This window comes from Molossus molossus, unplaced genomic scaffold (genome assembly GCF_014108415.1).
Source record: "Molossus molossus isolate mMolMol1 unplaced genomic scaffold, mMolMol1.p scaffold_m16_p_2, whole genome shotgun sequence".
Taxonomy (NCBI): domain Eukaryota; kingdom Metazoa; phylum Chordata; class Mammalia; order Chiroptera; family Molossidae; genus Molossus; species Molossus molossus.
This window is the reverse complement of record NW_023425355.1, coordinates 65,972,240-65,996,660: the sequence shown is the minus strand read 5'-3', so window position 1 is coordinate 65,996,660 and position 24,421 is coordinate 65,972,240. Positions and strand designations below refer to the sequence as shown.

The following is a 24,421-nucleotide window of genomic DNA, read 5'->3' as shown; positions in this document are numbered from 1 at the left end:
GTTGTTTTATGGGAGCATAGCTCAAAATCTTTTTCTCTCCTCCTTGAAGTTAAGTTTGCAATTCTCTACCTGGTGAAAAAGGAGCTGTGATATGGTCATTATTAAGATTGATATTTTGGCCCTGGCTGGTTTGGCTCGATGGTTAGGGCATCGGCCCTCGAACCAGAGCATCCCAGGTTTGGTTCCTGCTAAGGGCACATACCTCGGTTGTAGTTTGTCCCCGGTCCTGGTTGGGGTCATGTGGGTGGCAACCAGTTGAGGTGTCTCTCTCACATCGGTGTTTCTCTCTCTCTTACTTCCTCTCTCCCTCCCACTCTATCTGGAAAAAAAAATGATACTTTGTTACAAGAACCCTATTTAGTACAAGAGATCTGAAAATCTGAAATTTGAGAACTGTCTACTATTTTGTCAACTCTTTTGTTTGGAAAAAACTCTTACATATCAGGGAAATATATACCTGATTCCACTTGATTATTAAATAATTCTCTTCATGTTGCATAGCTCTATGAAATTATTATATATATTATCTTTTTCTCTATTTTAAGTTTTGTGAAATGTAGATAAAAGGTACTTCTGTGCATATGGAAATAGAAATAATTCTTCTAGGAATGTGACTTTATTTATAGAACATCATTTACTTACTGCTGTTTTTGCCCTTAACAGATTAGCTTTCTGCTTGTAAAATAGGTTACCCTATTTTCCTCTCTCAGTCTCCTGCTTGATTGTTGACCTATAGGATTATATATGCCAGAGGATTGTTAGCTGTCTGTTATTTCCTCATTATCTCAAAATAATCTTTTCATTTTCTTCTGTATTTCCTCCACTATGTAATCAGTATTTATTTTCTTAAAATCATTTTGTTGTTGCTGCTGTCTAATCTAGATTTGCAATCCTGCTTGGATTTTCAATGCTTTTATTTTTGTGCCTTCAATTCTCAAGTTTTACTGCTATGTGTAATTACAAGTTTAACTCACACTTTTTCCTGTGTTTCTTCATATTGTTTTCTTAAAAGTACATAAATGAAAGAAAGATCTCTTATCCTTTGAGACGACATGGAGGGACCTGGAGAGTATTATGCTAAGTGAAATAAGCCAATCAGAGAAAGACAAATACCCCATCATCTCACTTATTTGTGGAATATAATAAACAGAAAATGCTGATGAACAAAATAGACCCAAAGTCATAGAAAGGAGTACAGTTCTGACTGACAAACTTCAGAGGAGGGAGTTGAGGGGAGAGATGAGATATACCAAAGAACTTACATGCATGTATGTGTAACCAATGGACATAGACAACAATGTTTGGGGGGAGAGGCAGGATAGAAAGGAGGGTGTCTGAGGAGAAAAAAGAGAAACATCTGTAACAAAAATAAATTAATTAATAAAAACATGAGGGAAAAGCAGTTAGTTACCTACCAGGGAGCTCCTATAAGACCATCAGCTGATTTCTCAAAAGAAACTTTGCAGGTGAAAAGGGAGTGGCAAGAAATATTGAAGTGATGGAAAGCAAGAACCTTCAACCAAGATTATCCTGTAAAGCTGTCACTTAGAATCGATGGACATACAAAGAGTTTTCCAGACAAGAAAAAGCTAAAGGAGTCCATCATCACCAAACCATTATTATATGAAATGTTGAAGGGTCTTCTTGAAGAAAAAGAAGATAAAAAATATAAACAAACAAAATGGCAATAAATACATAACTATCGACAACTGAATCTACAAACAAAATGAACAAGCGGAACAGAAACATTCTCATAGATACAGAAAACATTTTGTTGGTTGCCAGATGGGAGGGGATTTGGGGGAATGGGTGAAAAAGGTGAAGGAATTAAGAAGTACAAATTGGCCCTAGCCAGTTTGGTCAGCAGTTAAAGCATCAGCCCGCAGACCAGAGAGTCCCGAGTTCGGTTCCCACTAAGGGCACATACCTTGGTTGCACTTTGTCCCTGCCCTGGTTGGGGTCATGTGGGTGGCAACCACTCGATGTGTCTCTCTCACATCAATGTTTTTCTCTCTCTCTTCCCCCCTCTCTTCCTTCTGCTCTATCTGAAGATAAATGCAAAAATGTCCTCAGTGAGGATAAAAAAAAAAATTTTTTAAGTACAAATTGATTATTAGACTGACAAACCTCAAAGGGAAGGGGGTTGGGGGCGGGAAGAAATAAACCAAAGAACTTATATGCATATATGCATAACCAATGGACACAGACAACAGTGTGAGGAAAGGCAGGAGAGGCGCGGGAGCAGGGAGGAGGAGGTCAATAAAGGGAAAAGGAGGAACATCTGTAATACATTCAACAATAAAGATGTTTAAAAAATAAAATAAAAACATGAAAAATAAATAAATACAATATCAATTTGATTAAAAATAAAAAATAAAAGTAACTAAATGATTCCATTTGTTCTTTAACCTTTCGTTTTCTAAATTCTACTATTTTGATTTAACCATGTTGTCTCTAGAGTTAAATAATTTTTTCAATGTCTTATTCATGATGAGTCTGTATAATATTGCTTAGTATCATGTCTTATCTGCTGTTTAGTGAAGTAGATGTGTCTATAGGATCTATCAATTTTGGTCATAGGCATTTAAGTGCATGGTTTATTTATTTATTACTTTATTGATTTTTAGAGAAAGCAGAAGGGAAAGGGAAAGAGAGATAGAGACATTAATGAGAGAGAACATCAATTGGCTGCTTCTTTCATGCCCCCCCCCCCCCACTGGGGATCAGGCCCACAACCTGGGCAGGTGCCCTGACTGGGAATTGAACCGGCGACCTCTTGGTGCATGGGTTGACGTTCAACAACTGAGCCACACCAGCCAGGCTGAAGTGTATGCTTTAAATTTAATTTTTTTTTTTCTTTCACAACTGGGCATATGTTTTTCTATTGAAACTCAAATTTGTATTTATCCACTGGAAATTTGTAGAAAATAAATTAGCCTTTTATTCTTATCCATGATCTTGTGGATAGACACTGGATAGTGAAGACAGTTTCTACATTCTAAAAACCATCCATTAGTTTAAAAATATAGATAAGAGTCCACAATGATATAACTTAAATATGATTTAAGTATGAAAAATTCCTTAAACTAAAACATAGCCTATGTGTCAGCCATGATTTGTTAGCTAACTGTATAGCACTAAGGTTTTTTCTTTTTTCTTTTTTAAATTTATCTTTATTTTTAAAAGTATTAGAGATGTCCCTCTTTTTTTCCCCCCTTAACACCCTCTACCTCACTTCCCCCTCCAACGGTCTTCACCGCACTGATGTCTGAGTCTATTGATTATGCATATATGCATATATGTTCTTTGGTTTATCTCTTCCTGCCCCCTACCCCACTTCCCTCTGAGGTTTTTCTGTCTATTCTCTATTTCCATGTCTCTGGACCTATTTTGTTCATCAGTTTAATTTGTTCATTATGTTCCACAAATAAGTTAGATCATGCGGTACTTGTCTTTCTCTCACTGGCTTATTTCACTTAACATAATAATCCCCAGGTCCCTCCATGTCATCTCAAAGGGTAAGAGATCTCTCTTTCTTACAGCTGCATAGTACTCCACTGTGTAGATGTACCACAGCTTTTTTATCCACTCATCTACTGATGGGCACTTGGTCTGTTTCCAGATCTTAGCAATTGTAAATTGTAGCACTAAGGTTTTAATTTCTTTCTTTAGCATGCAGAAATGCAAACAAAAAAACTTTTCTCTATGACTTTAAATGCTTCACCCATCTTTTATGCATCTAGGTATATTGAATAGGCAGCATTGTAGTATCAATCATCTCTTATTCATTTCCAAATACTTTTTGGAGGCTACATTTTTTTAAGATGACATTTTTTTATTGCCACATTGTCACATTGCCTTAATATTTTTGTTCACCTTATTTCAGAAAGATAGTTAACACTGCAGTAACAATTTGAAGCTGTTTATGTCTTCAAGAGCTCTGTGTTCTGGTGTTAAGTATTTGATGAACACCTATCCCAGAAGTTGTTTTTCTGTTGTTAATGTTTCTGCTAATCACATGCTCCATTAGATATACTTAAAAATTTTCCAGCTTTTGTAAAAACATACTCTATATAGTTTTTGCAGTTTCCTTTCTATTAGCCTTGAAAGCATTTATACAGAAACAAATTAATTCTTAACTTCAAAACAACTGAAAAGATTTCAAATCTTGTCTGTCTGATTTTATTTTGCTAACACCCACTAGAGGAAGGATTTATTTTTTTCCAACTTTATTGAGATAAAATTGATATATAACATTGTGTATGTTTAGGGTGTACAACATGATAATTTTATACAAGTATGTATTGTGAAATGATTACCACAGTAAGGTTAGTTAGCACTTCTATCACCTCACATAATTACCTTTTTTATTTTTTGTGGTAAGAACATTTAAGATCTCCTGTAGCAACTTTTAAGTATATAATGCAGTGTTATTCACTGTAGTCAGCTTGCTGTACATTAGATCCATAGAATTTGTTTTAACTGGAAGTTTGTATACTCTGACTAATATCCCCAGCCCCTGGTAACATCCATTCTACTCTCTGATTCTAAATTTAGCTTTTATAGATTCCTCATATAAGTGATATTATACAGTATTTTTCGTTCTGTGTCCTACTACCTCTGTTTCTCTTTATAGAAAGACCAGCAGCAGTGTTCACTTTGTAGGACTGTTGGTTGTGAATTACTACAAGGATTTTATAAATGTCAGGGGTCATTTAATGCTGAAAGTTCTATAAAACCCATTCAGAGTTCTATATACATTTAATTCCCCAAAGAAATGATCCATCCAGCAAACATTTATTGAAATCTATTACTTGTTAGGCACAAGGCTCAGTACTGTTCAGAATACAACATTATGGAAGATGCAGGCCCTGTCTGACCTCTTAGTATGAAGCTGTTTGTGTTATTTGCCCAAACCAGGTACAAACTAACTGCTAAAAGAGTCTAAAGGGAGAGGCAGGAGTTGGAATTACGTATAGCTGTACTGATTAAAGATGTAATCATGTGAGAGGGGCTGTTTGAGATATTTTTTGAAAGAGGGATAGGAAGACATTCCAAGCAGAAGGAATACCCTGAACAAAGATAGAGGGGAAAACTGTGATGTGTATTTGGGGAGTTGAGCATTAAGTCAGCCTGGCTGAAGCATAGAGCTTCTGTTGGCAGAGAAGTAGCCTCAAAAGTTAGTGAGGAGCTTAAACTTTATTTTGTAGCTCTGAGGAATCTGACAATTTTTAAGTGATGACATCATCAGCCTATGCAAGATGAATTGGTAGAGCAAAAGAGACTGGCAAGAGGGGGACTTCTGAGAAAGCTGTTTAAGTATTAAAGGTAAGAAATAACAAGAATTTAAATTAGGTGATGGCAGTGGGAAGGGAAAGCCAGTAATGGAGCTGAGATACTGCTGAAGTCAATATAGTTAAGTAAGAGGAGGTTGACATTCTATTTCAGGCTATGACTATTGTGCTCATCTTGATATCCAGTCTGCCATACTTGTTTTGGTTTCACATTAGATGCTGTCTTGTTTCCCACTGTATCTTTTGTGCTAGCACATATAGCACATATTAGGAGTTTAAAAATTATTTGTTAAATGAAACATGAGCTTATTGAATCATTTTAAGAGAGGGAGAATAAATATGGGCTCCCCTGCAAGGTGCCCAGTCATCTCTCCATCTGCATTTGTACTTCCACTCCTAGTTCACTTAAGTGTTGTATACACCTATTTTCAAACTTTTCTCATTCAACCACATTTTAACCTAGATTTGATGACCTACAGATTGCTGTTTTTTGTTAATTTAATTATGTTCCTTAACATTATAGACATGTTCTTTGAACAGAGGCTGATGAATACTCTCCAAATGTTGCATTTTGAGTGCTTTTACCCTATATATGGATTTTTAAATCTTTGCTGAGTGATCATTGATAAATATTATTTTTAAGTAATTAGTATGATAATCTAGTAATATTAAAGCAATTTTTTTTTGCCTTTAAATGTTTGAAATTGAATTTTATAGCAAATGGTAAGCTTTTAAATCAAAGTATTCTTGGAAACCTGATTAGTACTAATGTCATTCTGAGTCATAATCTGCAGAAAAGGGTTTTGTGTAAAAGATGACTGTCTAGTCTAATAGAAATATATTTAGTTTAATTACTAGCTATTGCTCTGAATGTACAGGGATATTTTCAAAGTCTAATAAGTTTGATCATGGAAAGGCAAAGAACAATTCTCAGAGAGAGCCCATGCATTGACATTTTAAAATATACTTAACTAGAACCTTCAATAACTAGAAAGTAATCCAAACAATCTGCTTTTTTAAAAAATTAGAAAATAAAAAATGGGAAAGTAATTTCAAGATGTTATTTTTTTAAATGACCTCTAGACTTATTAGCTACATCTTGGAGTTTGTGCAATCAGTTCAGTCTCTTATATCTTTTACATCTTCATCTCCATTTTTGCATAGTGATTTGTTTTTCAGAAAAGATGACCCTGAGGCTTTGGGTCCAGTCCTTAGTACTCAAGATATGATTCAGGTTTGGGCAACTGACTCTTTCAGGCACAGGAAAGGTGCCTGGAACATTTTAGAAAAATGTTTCAATAAAGAAAGGAACTTAAACTTGACTATTGTAGATAACGCTGTAATGAACATAGAAGTGCATATATTCTTTTGAATTAGTGTTTTGAGTTCCTTCAGCTATATTCCCATCAGTATTTGTGGAATATAATGAACATAACAGTCTGAGGAATGGGGTAGTCCCAGAGACGTAGAAGTGGGGTACAGACTGACAATCCCCAGAAGAGGGGATGGTGGGGAAGAGATAAACCACAGAACTTATATGCATGAACAATGGACATGGACAACAAAGCTAGGGAAAGGGCAGGGAGGGAGGGGGAGGGGGGAATCAGTGGGGGGAAAAGGAGAAACATCTGTAACAAAAATTAATCACTAAAAAAAAAAAAAAAGAAAAAGAAAGCTATGGTAAATTTACACAATGGAATATTTCCTGGCCCTAAAAAAAGAAGTAAATCTTACCTTTTGCAACAGCGTGGTTGGACCTGGAGAGTATTATGCTAAGTAAAATAAGTCAGTCAGAAAAAGACAAATACCATATGATTTTACTTATATGTGGAATATAATGAATAAAATAAACTAACAAAATAGAAACAGACTCATAGATAACAGAGAACACACTGAAAACTCTCAGAGGGGAGAAGGTTTGGATGGCTGGGTGAAAAAGGTGAAAAGATTAAGCAAAACAAAACAAAACAAAACCTCAGGCCTCAAACAGAGACAACAGTATGGTTATTACCAGATGGAAGGGGGGTGGGGGAAGGAGAATTGACTTTGGATGAACACATAATACAATATATGGATGATGTATTATAGAATTGTATACTTGAAATCTATATAATTTTATTAAGCAATGTTACTCCAGTAAATTCAATAAAAATTTAAAAAAGAAACTTAAAATTATTTTAACTATTTAGCAGCATTCAGCTGATGTCATTAATATTTTAATGATATACATAGTTGTGGCTTGCATATGTTTAATAAGCTACTGACAGCTAAAATTAAACCATGACTCTCACTTTTCCTAAATTCTGAAGACCTCACTAGATGGCACATGACATTTGCTCCTTCTTTGAAGTATTAGTGATAAAAGATATTTAATCATATTTCACTTGTTTCTCCCCCAATTTTCCAACTAGAGAAACATAAGAAAAAAATCACATTACTTGCAAGTCAGAGATTGTAGAGAAAAAGGAAAGAAAGAGAGAAGGAAATAAAAAAGAAAGAGAGAGAGAGGGAAGGAAGGGAGGAAGGGAGGAAGGAAAAGGTAAACTTTGGAGACACCTATTGAGAAAAGCTTCTCATTTTGAAATACTTCAGCTCCAATAATAATGTATTTGAAACAAAATCAAAATAAAGGTGTAATGAATAAAATAATATACTAATGAAAATGTGGTGATAAAAAAAAGTAAGACTCCCAGGAAGATCATTATTTATGCCATTTTTATCACACATTTTCCATTATAAACTCATCTTTTCTTGAAGCGAAAATGAAGATCTGTGATTAATTATGGCTCAGAGATGTCTCATTGTTCCTACCAAATTTGCTCCTCCTCTTTCTCAGTAACACCAGTAAATCCACCACTAGTCATCTTTGATTTCTACCCCATAGTTTTTCTTTGATTTCTATTGCTAAGTAGGCCAAATGCTAGAGCACCTCCCAGTAACATTCTTCATGCTTCTGCAATTGCAGGAGAGATAAGATATGTAAATTCCTTGTGGGCAAGTTTCATATCCTGTTCTTCTTTAGGTCTTCCACAGTATCAGCAGTCTTTTCACAAAGAGGTCCTTATTAACCGGTATGCTTTCTTTTATCAGGCCATAAGAACAATGCAATTCATTACTTGTCCTATTTACTGTGGTTGCCAGAAAGCTCAGAGCTAAATTTTCTGCCCAGTTGAAGCAATTCACCTTAGTCTAGATTTTTTTATGTTTTTTTTTAATAAATATATTTATTTATTTATATATATTTATAGATTGTTGCTATTATCTCACCTTCACCATTATATCACTCCACCTCTTCAGGCTTATAATAATGATATATTGTAAATGTATATTTCTTGTAAGTGATATTAAGGCTTTTCTGGGAAAATATAGTTGCATAAATAGTGAGAAAGCAAAGGAGCAAGGGAAGGAGATAATTCTGTTTCTGAATTTCTTATTTAAAGTCTATTAAGCTAGCTGAATGTTTTTGTTTTTGTTTTCGTTTTGCTGTGTAAATGGATTGCAGGCATTCCAAAATGCAAACTGGCGGCTTCAGTTTTAACAGGCTTCAGTGATACCCAGAAGTAAACTAGGTTCTACTGAGACTACTCTTAATACATAAACAAAAGAGTAATGAATATTTGGATCTCCTTACACATGTTTTCTTTACAATTAAAATGACATAGTGTTGTATGCAATGTACTGTTTTCTTACAGCATACCTGCAGGGTACAAATTATGAACTTTGGATTTAGTGCTTGTTTTGAGGTCTGGGAATCTATTGATGCTTCAGCTGTTTGTCCATGCTGAAATGCCACAGTCAGCACTGGGTTGTTTGCTTAGTTGATGTGAAAAGTATTTCCCTCTTAGCTTGTCTTTTTCCAGATATTATTTTGGGTAGTGAGGAGAAGGGGCAATCCTTACAATTGAGTAAGGTTTCTGCAGTGAGTGAAGGTATGAATTTATTGGGAAACTGAGGAGAATGTACTACAAAATCCTTTATCTGCTTAAATTTGGGTATATAGCAGGCATTTAGAAAAAAACACCCTGGGGAGGTATGTAGAGCAAATGCAAGCAACATGTCTTACAGAGCTCATAAGCTCATATATTTAACTTTATATCTAATACCACTCAATACTTTGTAAACAGAAAATGAATGTTTCTGAGGAGTAGTAGAGTAGAAATTTGAGAAGCCCAGTCCTTTCTTTTTTGAATGTTTTAGACTGGTCTTTTTTTTTTTTTTTTTTTTGATACTCACCTGAGGATATTTTTCCATTTACCTTCAGATTGAGAGGGAGGGAGAGAGAGGGAGAGAAAGGAAGAGCGAGACAAACATCAGCATGAGAGGAACACATCAACTGGTTGCCTCCTGCACAACCCTGACCAGGCCCAGGGACGAACCACAACTGAGGTATGTGCCCTTGACTGGAATCAAACCCGTGACTCATTGGTCCATGGGCTGACGCTCTACCACTGAGCCAAACCGACCAGGGATGGTCTTCTTTTTAAAAATATGTATGTTTTTATTGATATTTTAGAGAGAGAGAAAGGGAGAGAGAGAGAGAGAAACATTGATGTGAGAGAGAAACATCAATCAGCTGCCTCCTGTACGCCCCCCACTGGGGATCGAGCCCACAACCTGGGCATGTGCCCTGACCAGGAATGGAACAGGGACCTCTTGGTGTACGGGGACAACACTCAGTCCACTGGTCCACATTGGTGGGGCAGACTGGACTTTTTTGATATGACTTCTAACATCATTACTGAGGTCAGAGATGTAGAATTAAGATATCAAAATCACTTGATATTTGAATTATCACTAACGTATGAAAATTGCTTAATAAATAGCTAAATCCGTTGTTGGATAGGACAGTATTCCCATAGAGAAGAGGTTCTCAAAAGAGTTCTTGGCAGACTAGCAGCACCAGCTCTCCCTAAGAACTTGTTATAAATTCTCAGGTCCCACAACACAACTGCTGGATCAGAAACTCTAGAGATGGGTCTGAGAGTCTGTGTTTTACAAAGTCTTCCTGGTGACTCTGATGAACACTAAAGTTTGAAAATTATTGGTTTAGAGAAAACCATGCCAGTCCAGGAGAGTATCAACTAAGGAGGATATTTCTTTTATATATATATATATTTTTTTATTTTTTATCCTCACCCAAGGACATTTTTCCATTTTTTGTTCAGATAGAGTTGGGAGGGAAAGAGAGGGAGAGAGAGAGAGAAACATCAATGTTAAAGGGACACATCGAGTGGCTGCCACCCACACGACCCAACCAGGGCCAGGGACAAAGTGCAACTGAGGCACGTGCCCTTAGCGGGAACCAAACCTGGGTCTCTCCAGACCGCAGGCCAACGTTCTAATGCTGAGCCAAACCGGCCAGGGCAGGAGGATATTTCTCAGTTTCAGAATTCTCAGCAGCCTGTCCTTCAATGCTTCTTCCTTCCTTTTACCCACTTTTCAAATGGCCTTGTTCTTGGGCTATTGTTTATGTTCAGATGCAATAGAAATAAAATGGTGTCTGTTCTGGAAGACTTATATACACTCAAACCTCAGTTGGAACGTCTCCCATCATGAACAATTCAGTTCTCTACCCAGGTGTCAAGGAAAAACAAATGTCTTGGTTGTCAACTTTAGTTCTTGACCTGACAGCACGTTCATGCTGATATGTCAGCATGAAAAAACGTGTCTCTCAGATCACAAAAAAAGGTGAGAATGCCCCATTATGAGTCAGTTTAGCTAAACATCTCCTTGTTAACATCTCAGGAAAATGTGCTGTGAATTTTTTTTGTTTTGCTTTTGTTGCTAGCAAATGGATAATTACACAATTTTAAAACATAAGGAGGCCATCAAGAGTGCCAATGTTGAGACTTTCGGTCAAGATGGCAGCATAGGTAAACTCAGTATCATGTCCTCCCACAACCACATCAAAGTTACAACTAAACTGCAGAACAACCATCATTCAAAGCCACCTGAAATCAAGATGAAGGGAAGTCCTACAAGTACGAAATTAAAGAAGAAGCCCATGGAGACTGGTAGGAGGGTGGAGGCAAACGGGCTGGTCCCACACCCACGTGTGATGGATAAAAATTAGGAGAACACCTCCGCTGGAAAGGCCCTCCCTGAGGACTGAGGGGTCTCCATCCCACATCAGGCCCCAAGCTCAGGGTTCCAGTGCCAGGAAGAGAAGTCCCCATCACTTCTGGCTGGAAAAACCAGCAGGAACTGAGGCTTAGGAAGGCTGCGGACTGAGAGCCCTAGGCAGCTCCTCTTTTTTTTTTTTTTTTTTTTTTTATCCTCACCCGAGGACATTTTTCGATATTTTGTTCAGATAGAGTGGGAGGGAGAGAGACAGAGAGAGAGAAACATCGATGTGAAAGGGACACATTGAGTGGTCGCCACCCACACGACCCAACCAGGGCCGGGGACAAACTGCAACCGAGGTACGTGCCCTTAATGGGAACTGAACCCGGGTCTGTCCAGACCGCAGGACAATGCTCTAACCGCTGAGCCAAACCGGCCCGGGCCAGGCAGCTCCTCTTAAAGGGCCCATGCATGGACTTATTGGACTCACTCCCTTTAAGCTTGGAGGGGAGGCAGCTCAAGTGGTGCCAGAGACATACAGGGAAGAACTGAGCTGTTTGGCACTAGAGCGAGGGCTGGAGAGGGAGCTTTCTCCTGGACAGACATGCTGTCAGAGGCCTTTGTTCCTTTGGTGAGCCTTTCCCTGGGGCGGCAGACAGCCACCATATCTGGGACTCCAGCAACCTGGCTCACACTGGTTGCCCCGCCCTGGTGATTCCCTAAGGCCCCGCCCCACCCAACTTTCAGGCCCACCCAAGCTGTTGCCAGTTGCTTAACCATTGGATTGGCCTGTCTTGGATCTTGCTTCAGGTTTTCCTAAATTCTTTCAAACAAGCAGCATCTGGTCTCACCTAGCCCCATACCTCTCGTTAAGTAATACATAGAAACAAACACAGGGAAGCATCCAAAATGAGGAGACAAAGAAACAGGTCCCAGATGAATGAACAGAACAAAACCCCAGGAAAAGAACTAAGCGAAATGGAGATAAGCAACCTAAGAGATGCTGAGTTCAAAAACTGCTTATAAGGATGCTCAATGAACTTAGTGAGAACCTCAGTGAACTTAGAGAGGGCCTCAAGAGCATAAAAAAGGACCAGTCAGAAATGAAGAATGCACAGTCAGAAATGAAGGAGGCACTAACTGAAATAAAGAATAATTTACACAGATTCAATAGTAGAGTAGGTAAAGCCAAGAAGCAAACCATCAATTTGGAATATAAGGAAGCAAAAAACACCCAATCAGAACAGCAAAAAGAAAAAAAAAAAATCCAAAAAAATGAGCATAGTGTAAGGAGCCTCTGGAACAACTTCAAGTGTGCCAACATTTGCATCTTGGGGGTGCCAGAAGAAGAGAGAGAACAAGAAGTCAAAAACCTATTTGAAACAACAATGGCAGAAAACTCCCTTAACTTGGTGAAGGAAACAGACATACAAGTCCAGGAAGCACAGAGAGTCCCAAACAAGATGAACCCCAAGAGGCCCACACCAAGACACATCATCATCAAAATGCAAAAGGTTCAAGACAAAGAGAGATTCTTAAAAGCAGCAAGAGATAAGCAGTTAGTTACCTACAAGGGAGTTCCCATAAGACTGTCAGCCGATTTCTCAAAAGAAACTTTGCAGGCCAGAAGGGAGTGGGAAGAAATATTCAGTGATGAAAAGCAAGAACCTACAACCAAGATTATTCTATCCTGCAAAGTTGTCATTTAGAATCGATAGCCATATAAAGAGTTTCCCAGACAAAGAAAAGCTAAAGGAGTTCATCACCACCAAACCATTATTATATGAATGTTGAAGGGTCTTCTTGAAGAAAAAGATAAAAAATATGAACAAACAAAATGGCAATAAATACATATCAACAATTGAATCTACAAACAAATAAACAAGCAGAACAGAAGCATTCTGATAGATACAAAGAACATTTTGTTGGTTGCCAGATGGGAGAGGGGTTGGGGGAATGGGTGAAAAAGGTGAAGGGATTAAGAAGTACAACTTGGTTGCTAGACTGACAAACCTCAAAGGGAAGGGGGGTTCGGGGTGGAAAGAAATAAACCAAAGAACTTGTATGCATATATGCATAACCAATGGACACAGACAACAGTATGGGAAAAGGCAGAAGTGGGGAAGAGGGAGTCAATGGGGGAAAAATGAGGAACATCTATAATACATTCAACAATAAAGATAAGTTAAAAAAAAAAAAAAGAGTGCCAATGTTGCTAAGGGTGTGAAAGAAACAATGATCACAGGAAACTGAAGAGGTAGAAAACCTGTTGTTGATTGGCTTTTCGGAGGCAGTGATATGTGAAAAAGCGAAGATGCTCTATGTTGAGCTCCTCAAAGACACCTCTAGAAAGAGTGCTAAAAGTGATTCCTTTAAGGCTAGTAAGGGGCAGTTTGATAAATTTAAAAAAATAAGTGTTTGTTTATAGATTAAACAGCACATTAGACATGTAGTGTATATAAGAAACGTTAAAACAGAATAATTTGGGGGTCTGGAACAAATTAATTCAATTGTTAAAACAGAATAATTTGGGGGTCTGGAACAAATTAATTCAATTTACATTATTTCTAATCGGAGAAAATGATTTGGTTTTTGAACAAATCGCTTCTCAAACAGCCTTCCAGAACCATTTAAGTCCTAGGTTCCACTGTGTATATCTTTCAGAGGCTTATTATGCTCCCGATCCCTACCCCACAAAGAGAACCATAATGTTTACTAGCTAGTAAGGCTTAATTAGAGATAAGACTTTGAAACATTCTGCACAAAAGACAGCAGTTTAGTTCTTCTTAACCCAACATTTCTCAAAATTCTTTGATCACAGAACCCTATTTTTGTGGAGCATATAGAAACTTATCACAGAACATTACATCACAGATAGTGGGCAAAAGTAGCATCAGTGTCTAAATGTATGAAACCAAAAAGAAAAAAAATATTTTTCTATTATAACCCTTTGGAAATATTAGTGACTTTTTAAATATTCCAAGAGCCCTATTGTAGGGTGTTTCTAGCTGCTATAAGTGAAATTTCAAAATTTTATATGCAGCAAGTGTGGGGATATATATAAATATATATATATTCATTGGTTCTAATGTGTATTATATATTTATATGTATTATATATTTGTTAGATTTTAACAATAGAAATATATGTATGTACATATATATCATATATTCAAACATGTTTCACATTTATATGAGTCAATCTTGGCTTCTAAGAGGTTGGCATACTGAGATAAAAATAAAAAATAAAAAATTAGCCCTGGCCAGTTTGGCTCAGCGGTTAGAGCATCAGCCTGCAGTCCAGAGAGACCCGGGTTCGGTTCCCGCTAAGGGCATGTACCTCAGTTGCAGTTTGTCCCCGGCCCTGGTTGGGTCGTGCGGGTGGCAGCCACTCAATGTGTCCCTTTCACATCGATGTTTCTCTCTCTCTCTCTCTTCCTCCCACTCTATCTGAAGAAAAAATGGAAAAATGTCCTCGGGTGAGGATGAAAATAAATAAAAATTAAAAATAAAAAATTAGTTCAAAGATTTATAAACAGTTTTGTAATGAAATTCGATTTTAATATTTGACCAATTTATATAAATAATATTCAAAATCCTTTTGCTACAATTAATTACTTGTTAGTATTTTAAGTACCATTAACATCTTCTCTTCTTGTCTATTATTTGTTTTGCTTTATTATTCTAACTTAGCAGGGGTAAAAAAAGACTCCCTGATTTCTTTTAATCATTTTAATATTATAAATAAAATATAACAGCAGTTTGGCAAAGTAAAAATTTTAAAATGTACCAACCAAAAAGTGCGATGCTCCAAACCTTTTTATAAAATATAAATTATTTAAATGTTTAGTCTTGTTTCTGAAGAGAATTTTTATTATGAGAGACCTTAAAATAAGAAGCTTGTGATGGTAGACATGTGTCTCTTAATTAGATAAACAGGTCTCCCTAAGTAAACATTGGCTTATTGCCAGTTGAAAAGGGAGCAGTAATTCTTTTATCTTTTCAGTTATTTGCAAGGATAAGATTAAATCCTGAATCGGCTTCTTTATCCTCTGCTAGTTCACCTATAATACCACTGAGCTGTGGGAGCAGCAACTGTTTAATATCCAGTTTAAGAAGAGAGGTGTCCTTGGCTCTTTAACATTTTATATAAGTTTCCTCTCTACGCATACGATAATTTACATTACTCACAATATCAAGAATTACTCATATAATAATGCATTGCTTTTGTGGAGAAGTGGCAAAACATAGTTTGTAATCTGTCATATTTTAATACTTAATTTATAGTAACAATTTTAGTTCTATTTTAAAGAACTAAAGAAGATAAATATGTCTATTTTTTACATTTTGTAGTGATTTAATTTTTAAAACATACTAAATTTCAGTTTATCTTTTTATTTGTTCATATACCTCTGAAGGATATTGGGGCAGAAGTGATTTCTAGAAAAACTGATGAACATAATTGGAAAATAATTTAGCCATTATGTAAAGGTAATCAGAATCCAGGGAACTTACATCCCAGCCTAGAACTCTTTCTAATAAAATATTGAAATCATATTAAATTTTAGATTTATTGCTGCTTTGTCTAGGAACAAATGTGTGAGAAGTCAAAGTATGAATAGCCTGTGACCTGAGTCCAAACAGTTGATTGATTTCAACACTGGATTTGTTGTTATTGTTATTTTCCCTATCACATTATCTTTAAAAGTATAAGTACACTTCTAGATTCTGCATGCCCAATATTCCAGTCACTTATTATAAAATACAGATTCCCAACTATCCTCAGCAAGTATTTATAACACTTTGTTTTTTAAAAGCTGTGGGAAATTCTAAATGATAAGTTATTTTGAATAGAATTGATGTGTTTATATTATTAAAGCAATTACTTGATGTATGCATGTATGATTTGTATTTGAAATCTTTAGTTTTATTTACTTACCCCAAAATAAACTGGCAATATAGAAAAGAAAATAAACATAACTCTTGTTCATTTCTTACTTTTGAAGTACTGAAAAAATCAAAGCCTAGTTCCCAGGCCCACAAATCATCACCTACTTTGTACCACCTCAAAGTATGTGCATTCTCTGGTCACTTAAATAAAATTCCCACTACTACTGGACTTTTGGTTGTGTAGTCTTTTGTGAAGTGGTGTTGTAGTATATGTGAATTCTCATTTGCCTGTGCTCTTAATGGAATGATACACTTCAGAAGAACACTGTGTACTACTTTATGATACAGTTGATTTGTTGTCATTGTTTGGACATTTTCTCTGCTTTGTAATAATGTTGAAGCTATAGCACTCAGACATTTGTGGTCTGAGAAAACCTGCTTCTAAATGGCACTACCGTGTTTTTAAATTTTGTTTTTCTTTATTGACTTCAGAGAGAGAGGAAGGGAGAGGGAGGAGAGAGATAGAAACATCGATGAGCGAGAGCATTGATTGCCTGCCTCCTGCATGCCCCCCACTAGGGATTTGGCCTGCCATCAAGAGAGACCCGGGTTCGGTTCCCGCTAAGGGCATGTACCTCAGTTGCAGTTTGTCCCCGGCCCTGGTTGGGTCGTGTGGGTGGCAGCCACTCGATGTGTCCCTTCACATCGATGTTTCTCTCTCTCTCTCTCCCTCCGACTCTATCTAAACAAAATATGGAACAATGTCCTTGGGTGAGGATTAAAATAATAATAATAATAATAATAATAATAACGTAAAAAGAGTCATCTTTTAGCATGATAATGACAGTCACAAAATGCACACAACCAACTCTTTCACTAAGCTCCACTTCCATCTGTTCCCTATGTCCACTGGATTTTGCTGGACTGTTCTTGTGTCAAGTCATAGTTGTTTGTATTTAAACTCTCATAACCCAACTCCTGATAATATGACCTGCTTCTCCCAAACAAATTGGCAAAATTCTATTGTGCAAATATTTAATAAAAAGCTGAGCTAAAAGAGGACAGGTTTATACTAATCGTTCTGCTTCAGTAAGGATGAAAGACTTAATGCATATAAAGCACTTTGAACAGTGCCCAGCACATAGTAAATACACAATAAAGTTAATTGTGATTATTCAGGTGTACATACTAAAAAAAAAAAAAAAAAAGACATTCAGTTACCTTGTTTTACTTATTATCAAGTCGCCCAAGATCCCTAGATGCTTAACAAAACATCTCATTCTCCACAAATATGTCTTAAATAGTTTCTGGAAATGCCTAACAGCCAGTTGATGTGCAATAATCTTAGAGGGGAAAAAAGAGGCCCAGACAATAGAAATATTTGAACTGTTTTATTCCTCAGTTTAGTTAATGTCAAAGTATTGTGAGGTAATAGCATACTGGTTAGGAATGTAAACTCCAGGTCCAGAGCACCTGTTTCAAGCCCAGCTCTGCTATATTAGATCCGTCACCTTGTGTCTGTTTCTTTAACTCTCTGTTTCTCAGTTTCTCAGTAAACTGGGTTTTATTGTGAAGATTAAATGAGGTAAAGGACTTTGAACAGTATCTAACACATGATAAATACGTAATAAAGTCAGTTCCTATTATTCAAGTAGATGTGGTGTGCAAACAAAGGGAAACAAGATCTCAGAGTTCTATAAATCCCTTAAAGGGATTTTGTCATTATGACCACTTTCAAGATATTAATGTAAAATATAATTTTATGGAGGCCTCAACCTGGTCTCTAAATATGTGTCAGCAATTTCCACATGCCAAGTACATGTGCTAAAACTATATATACAATTATTCTCTAGCACATTTATAAATGGTAGGATTTAGTTCACTTCTAAAGGTCATTTGACCTTATATCCCAGAGTCTAGTATATAAAGTCAATGTGAAACATGAAACAAAATAAAACCAATTAAATGATTATATTTAGTAGAAAAATAAGTGTAAAAGATTGGCACAACTGCCCTGGCCTGTTTCGCTTAGTGGTTAGAGTATCTGCCCACAGACCAATGAGTCTTGGGTTCGATTCTGGTTAAGAACACATACCTCGGTTGCAGTTCGTCCCTGGTACTGGTCGGGGTCATGCTGGAGACAGCCAGTCAGTGTGTCTCGCTCAATTTGATGTTTCTTTCTCTCTCCCTCTCTTTCCCTCCCTCCCACTCTATCTGAAGATAAATAGAAAAATATCCTCAGGTGAGGATTAAAGAAAAAAAATATATTGGCACAATGATATTTTACTATACTTAGTTTATTTCACTGTATCCCTTTATAAAATATTTTTTTTCCAGAATTAAATTTTATTTGCTTTATATGAGACACATAAACTGGATTCATTTTATTTTTCAGAAAGACATGTTTTTTTTTAGTTTTCAGGGAAGGCACAATAAAGCTATAGTAGATCTGTTTTATTTTATTTTTCTCCTTACTAAAATAAGGGGACTATCACATGCCCCTTGAACATTTTTTATGGTTAATATAGAGGGTATGTTTTTAAAGAACACTATATCCCTATTAGTGCATTTTTCTTCCAATAACTCTTGTTCCAGCTGTTGAAACTGACTTGAGTTCAAATGAACAGATTTTTGAATTACTAATTAACTTTTTCTGTTCTTTGCTTTGCTTTATTTTTCCTTGTTTTAGATTTGAGATAGGCATTCTCCGGTAGAGGTCATATTTCAAATTCTTCTCTGTAAGGATATGAAACTTTATGGTTGAGGATTGATTTATTTTAAAACATAAAACCTCCACTTATCATTTTATCTTCTTTAAACTAATTCCATTTCTAGTCATATTGTTTGTGGATAGCCTTGTTTAGGTTCTTTAAAAACCAGAAAGAGTTTCATCACCATCAAATATTAACTTCTCACTGAAAGCAGGTGAGTTTAACAAGGTTACTATATTTACTAAGTTAGACTGAGAGAGGATACTTTTAAAATACACATATTTTTAAAAGTAATCTCAGTATTTTATCTAGAACTTTGTCAATTCTGTTCAAATCCCTGAAACATACATTCTGGATGAAACAATATATTTGGTAGCTATTCACGCCAGGCAGCATAGATCTTTACACACACACACACACACACACACACACACACACACACACACACACATCTTTAATGTTGAAAGTATTATAGATGTCCCTTCTTTTTTCTCCCCATTGACACCGCCCTTCCCTCTTTTGCCCCACCCCCCACCTTCACCAAGTTGTTGTCTGTGCCCATTGGTTATGCCTATATGCATATAACTTCTTTGGTTTATCTCTTCCTGCCTCACCACCCCCCTTCCCTCTAAGAGAACAGAGAACAGACTGATAAACCTTAGTTGTTATTTTTAAAAGAAAAATAATTTGTATCAGTAAATTGCTTTCTTATGTTTGCAGAACAAAACAAACATTAAGTTGGCCTAATTTTCAAATGCTTTTTAAAAGAATCTTTGGCAAAAAGAAAAACCATTTTATTTAAATATATAATGCGTTTGGAGTTTGGAGCTTTTTAGGGGGGTGAGTATTTGTCTGATACTCTAAAATGCCTACAGTTTTAATGACAAGTTAACATAAAGGTTTCAAAAATACTTTTGGTGATAAAAATATATTATATTATTAACAAAATGTAGTTGTAGTCTGTGCCTCAAAATATTTTTATGGCAGTCCATGTCATCAAGTAAAATTTCTGCTTGGAATTGTATAGTTGGTATTAGTTTGGTAACGGGGTAGGAGTATGAAGAAAATGCTTATTTTAAGGTAGATACATTTTGCTCTATTTAGTGTTTGAAACATGATTTCACACTTATGAATTTAGCTGGACCCTGTAAACAGCCACAATTTTAAATTTCTTTATCTGAAAGAAGATTTATGTTTAGCAAAGGAGGAACTGATTTTCATCTTTGTGCCTCTAATTTTAAAAAGCATGAGGCAAATCAATAACTATATCTGCCCCTAATATAACCTCTGGAGGGTTACGTGTCTGGCTATAGAACTGTAATTATCTATTCTTAGCAGCATACTGAGCTCTGCAAAGATACATTGTTTAAATCTGAAAAATAATCAGTGCCTTTCTCACCTTATACCCTCCATATAAGTTTGCAAGATATTTGTCTAAATTTAACTTTGTAACTTTCACTTTCTTTTTATTTAGAGACAGGAAATTTAATTTTACCAAGTGGAAACCCCAAAATTTAAGTTGAGAGCAAAATTAAGACTCTTGGGAATTGACGGGACCGCCAAATATGTTCTTACTTCCCAAGATTTAGTGCAGTTAAAACTCACTTGAGTCCCTTAAGTCATAGAAAACTTAAGCTAACTGGAGTGGGTTCAAGGGACAGAAGTCATAGTGTAGGAAATCCAGTTAGACAGATAAGACTCGCAGTTGTAACTTCAGAAGTTGCCTAATAAACATTCAAATAAAAGAAGAAAGCCCTAGAAGCCATTTGGAAATATCTGATAGAACTTAAAGCTTTGGCAAGGGGTGCTGGGAAGATGATTGTGGGATCTTTCTTTATAGCAATCATAGGAAAAATCACCATTTTGTTAGCTTTGGGGAAATCAAGTAAGCAGATCTTCGAATAATGTTGTTTTGTTATCAAGTTGATGAGGGAGAAAAATTTATTCCTGGCCAGGGCCACTATCTCTGTGGAGTTTGCATGTTTTTCCCATCCCTGTGTGGGTTTTCTTTGGATCCTCCAGTTTCCTTCACAGCCCAAAGATGTGCATGTGAGGCGAATTGGGAGAACAGGAGTGTTTGAGTTGTTTCAGTCTGAGTGAGTGTGAGGGTGTTAGTGCACCTGTGATGGAAGGGTGTCTTGTCCAGGATAGGTCCCACCTTGTGCCAAGAGCTGCTGGGAGAGGCTCCAGTCACCCATGAACCTGAACTAAAATAAACAAGCTGGAAGATAATTCCCTTATTTGTTTTGATTCATCTTTTTTATATGTATGTATAGCTACCATTTATTTTCATGTTTAATATTACAAGTGTTTTGGGGTCTTTACTTAGAAGGTTGATAATGTTTCTGTGACCAGAATTATGCTGTAGGAACTTAACTGGTGTTTATATCTTTTAGCCTCTGGTAAAATTGGTTTTCTTATACATTATTTCATTTAAAGGCTCAGTTTCCAAGAACCTGTTGACAAAGAGAGGACTTACTGTATTAGCAAAAATGTTAAATATCATTTCAATGGAAGACCCAGTTCTTTGGAGTTCACTATATTTTCCTATTTAGGAGGAAAAGAGAAATGGAAAGTATAAAGGAAAACTAACTTAACTTATAGAATGACACAGGGCTTGGTTTGAGTTTTAGTAGGAGGTAATTGAATTAGATCAGTATTTTCATGAGGATACCCTAATGAGATACATTAAAAGGTGTTAAAAAGAAGAATGGTCCTGGTCAGGTGGCTCAGTTGAAGCATAGTCCCGTACAACAAAAGGCTGTGGGTTCGATTTCCGGTCAGTACACGTATTAGGTTTTAGGTTCAATCCTCATTCAGGGAGCATACAGGAGGCAACTGATCAATGTTTCTCACTCCCTTCCTCTTTCTCTAAAGTCAATAAACATATCCTCAGGTAAGGATAAAAAAAAAAAGAAGGATGGTTTCTGTGATTAAACTATGTTGGGAAATGCTGAGTTAACAAAAGTAATTAGGTTTCTTTACTGTAGGACATATAAGAAAGAACATTTACTATGCTCTCGTGTGTTGTCAGTCTACAAGAGAAGAATATAGTTTGCCATTTCTTACAAGTATTTAACCAGGCAACTCAGTTTTTGAGGCTTCTTGGGAATAGTGATCTGTGGTACACATTCTGGCAAATGCTGGACTAAAAGATCTCTAAGAGCCTTTCCAACTTTACTGTTTAATATTTCTATGACGTGTTGTCTATTATCATATAAACTTCCTCAGTGAAGTACAATTTCACTCTTTCTGATAGTACTAATTTTGAATCTTCGATAATTCCAACAAAGGAGTCTGCATTCTAAATGAATATAAAATAATTTCAGGATTGCACCTAGAAACTGATTCCTAAATGTTCAAAATTGCCACTTTTGTGAATACACACACACACACACACACACACATATATATATATATACTGTAGGACATATAATATATATATATATATTTTTTAATGTGGAGCTACTATGGATTGCCATTTTTCCTGAATAAATGATTTTGTTCATTAGAATTAATCATGCCCCTCTACTTCTCCCTGTCTTTTAATATGCATGATCAAGGTTGACTGAAAAAGAAATCTATGCAAAAAAATATCCATGACATTTCTGCATGTTTTGAGTAAATATCTACATAAATCTTTTGTGTGCATATAGAAACATGATGCTTAGCAGTCATTCTCCTGGGCTTCAATAAATGATTGTTGTTTGAATTTGAGTATCCTGCAGACAGAGCTGAAAAAAAAGTTAATCTGTTCTTCTCACCACTCCCCACACACATATAAAAACCTTAAAACATAAAAGTCTTATTTTCCTGTAATAATTCATATGTTTCAAAATTTTGTATAAATTTGGTCAGTAGTTAGGTGTGGCGGTCACTCACCATGCCTGTCTTCTTCCTTACCTAAAGGAGGAGCTCTGGCAGATATCAAAGTCATTTGAATATACACTTGCACCACTCTGGGTGGGAAAGCTGAGTGGCTGACAGAGTTAGGAGCCCTGTGAGGTTTTTTTGTGGGAGGAGCCATAGAATCAAAAACTGCTTTCCCCAACAGTCAACGTCCTTAAATTCCTTCTAGCTGGTCAGGTAAGCTGGGACTGAGAGTGCCTTCTGGTTTACTCTGGGCAACTGAAGGCCAAATAGAACTGGGGCTGATTCCATGGAGAGGGCTGTTTACAACTTTAAGGTAAAGGGGATAAATTGAGTTTTGGAGAATTTGACCCTATTTAGCTCAACTCACCAAGGTAGAATAATTAATAGGGAGAGGGTTGACATATAATACATTGTTTTCAGCATATTTATACTAAAAAGTTATTTGTTGTTTATCTGAAATTCAAATTTGATTGGGAGTCCTGTATTTTCATATGATAAATTTGGCAACCCTAGATAGGATTCTAGACAGAAACCCTAGCTGGGAAGAAAGAGCATAAGTAGCTGGTTTCCTCTTTGTCCTTGTTCTAAATTCCTGTGGTAGATGACTGGATGGGGTGTCCAGAAAAGGGAAATGAGGGATTCCTACTAACAATAGATTTGACTGACTCTTGGCCGAGATACCCTTTTATGTTGGTTCATAACAAATTATATGTAGTAAATAGATTTTGAAGTTGCATGATTTTATGTGTATTTTATTTCTTAGAGTAATACATTGAATGTCATGATTTTTTCTTTCCTTTTTTTGTTATATTTAATGACATTTATGTTCACTTCCATCAACTACTTTAAAGATAACTTCCATGAATACTTAACATCAAAAATGCCTTTAAACTTTTGGTAACTTGGTACCAATGTTCTTCAATTGTCTCTAGGTTTTAATTTGATTCTGCTTGGCTGTTTTTTAAACAGACATGATGTATTCTTGAGGAGCTTATTATTGAACAGATATTCATTTAATATTTTTTAAAGCGATTGAAGATATTTGATTAGATCGGGAGAAATTGGGGAGAGGGCAGGAAGCATATTTGTGGTAGTGGTGAGGCAGGCTTGGTTTCACTGTGAACAGCAACTGTGATGTTTTGTTATTTGCCCTTCAAAAAAATTCAAGTAAAAAAATTAAGGTCATGATTAATGGAAAACAAATGTTTAATATGAATGCAGCTGATTGTATGTCTTGAAGTACAGGGAAACATTTTTCTTGTAAGAAGCCAGTATATGCAGTAGAGATACATAAGAAGTCTCCATCTACATGATTATCCCAAAGCCAGGTATTCTACTTTTGTCCAAGTAGCTTCTGGGAATTTGACTTGCAGCTTGTTCAGAGAAATGTAGGGTGGGGGTGGAGCAGTCTGAGAAGGCAGTTAGTTTATTCTAAGCGAACCCTGGAGATGCAGTGCTCCCCCTAGGCAGGTCCAGATGCCCTCTAAATATGAATATTCTGCAGGTTCCTTTATTCAGCTCTGTGGCGTCCTATATCCTGGGGGTTCCTATGACCACAGACCCCTGCAATTAAACCAGAGTTAGTGTCTGT

The 24,421-nt window shown here is 36.3% G+C and overlaps 1 protein-coding gene across 4 annotated transcripts in view; it reads left to right on the top strand.

Annotated features, from left to right (window-relative positions):
- The window catches only part of MBNL3 (muscleblind like splicing regulator 3), a 77,167-nt gene that overhangs the window by 21,779 nt on the left and 30,967 nt on the right, over positions 1–24,421 (top strand). The window contains exon 1 of one of the 4 annotated variants that reach the window (XM_036270691.1): positions 23,082–23,143. The exons of the other annotated variants lie outside the window; for them this stretch is intronic. Within the exon in view, the coding sequence (XP_036126584.1) occupies positions 23,117–23,143 (27 nt within the window). The 5' untranslated portion in view covers positions 23,082–23,116. Of the gene's footprint in view, positions 1–23,081; positions 23,144–24,421 lie in introns of those variants that run through there. 4 annotated transcript variants of the gene reach the window in all.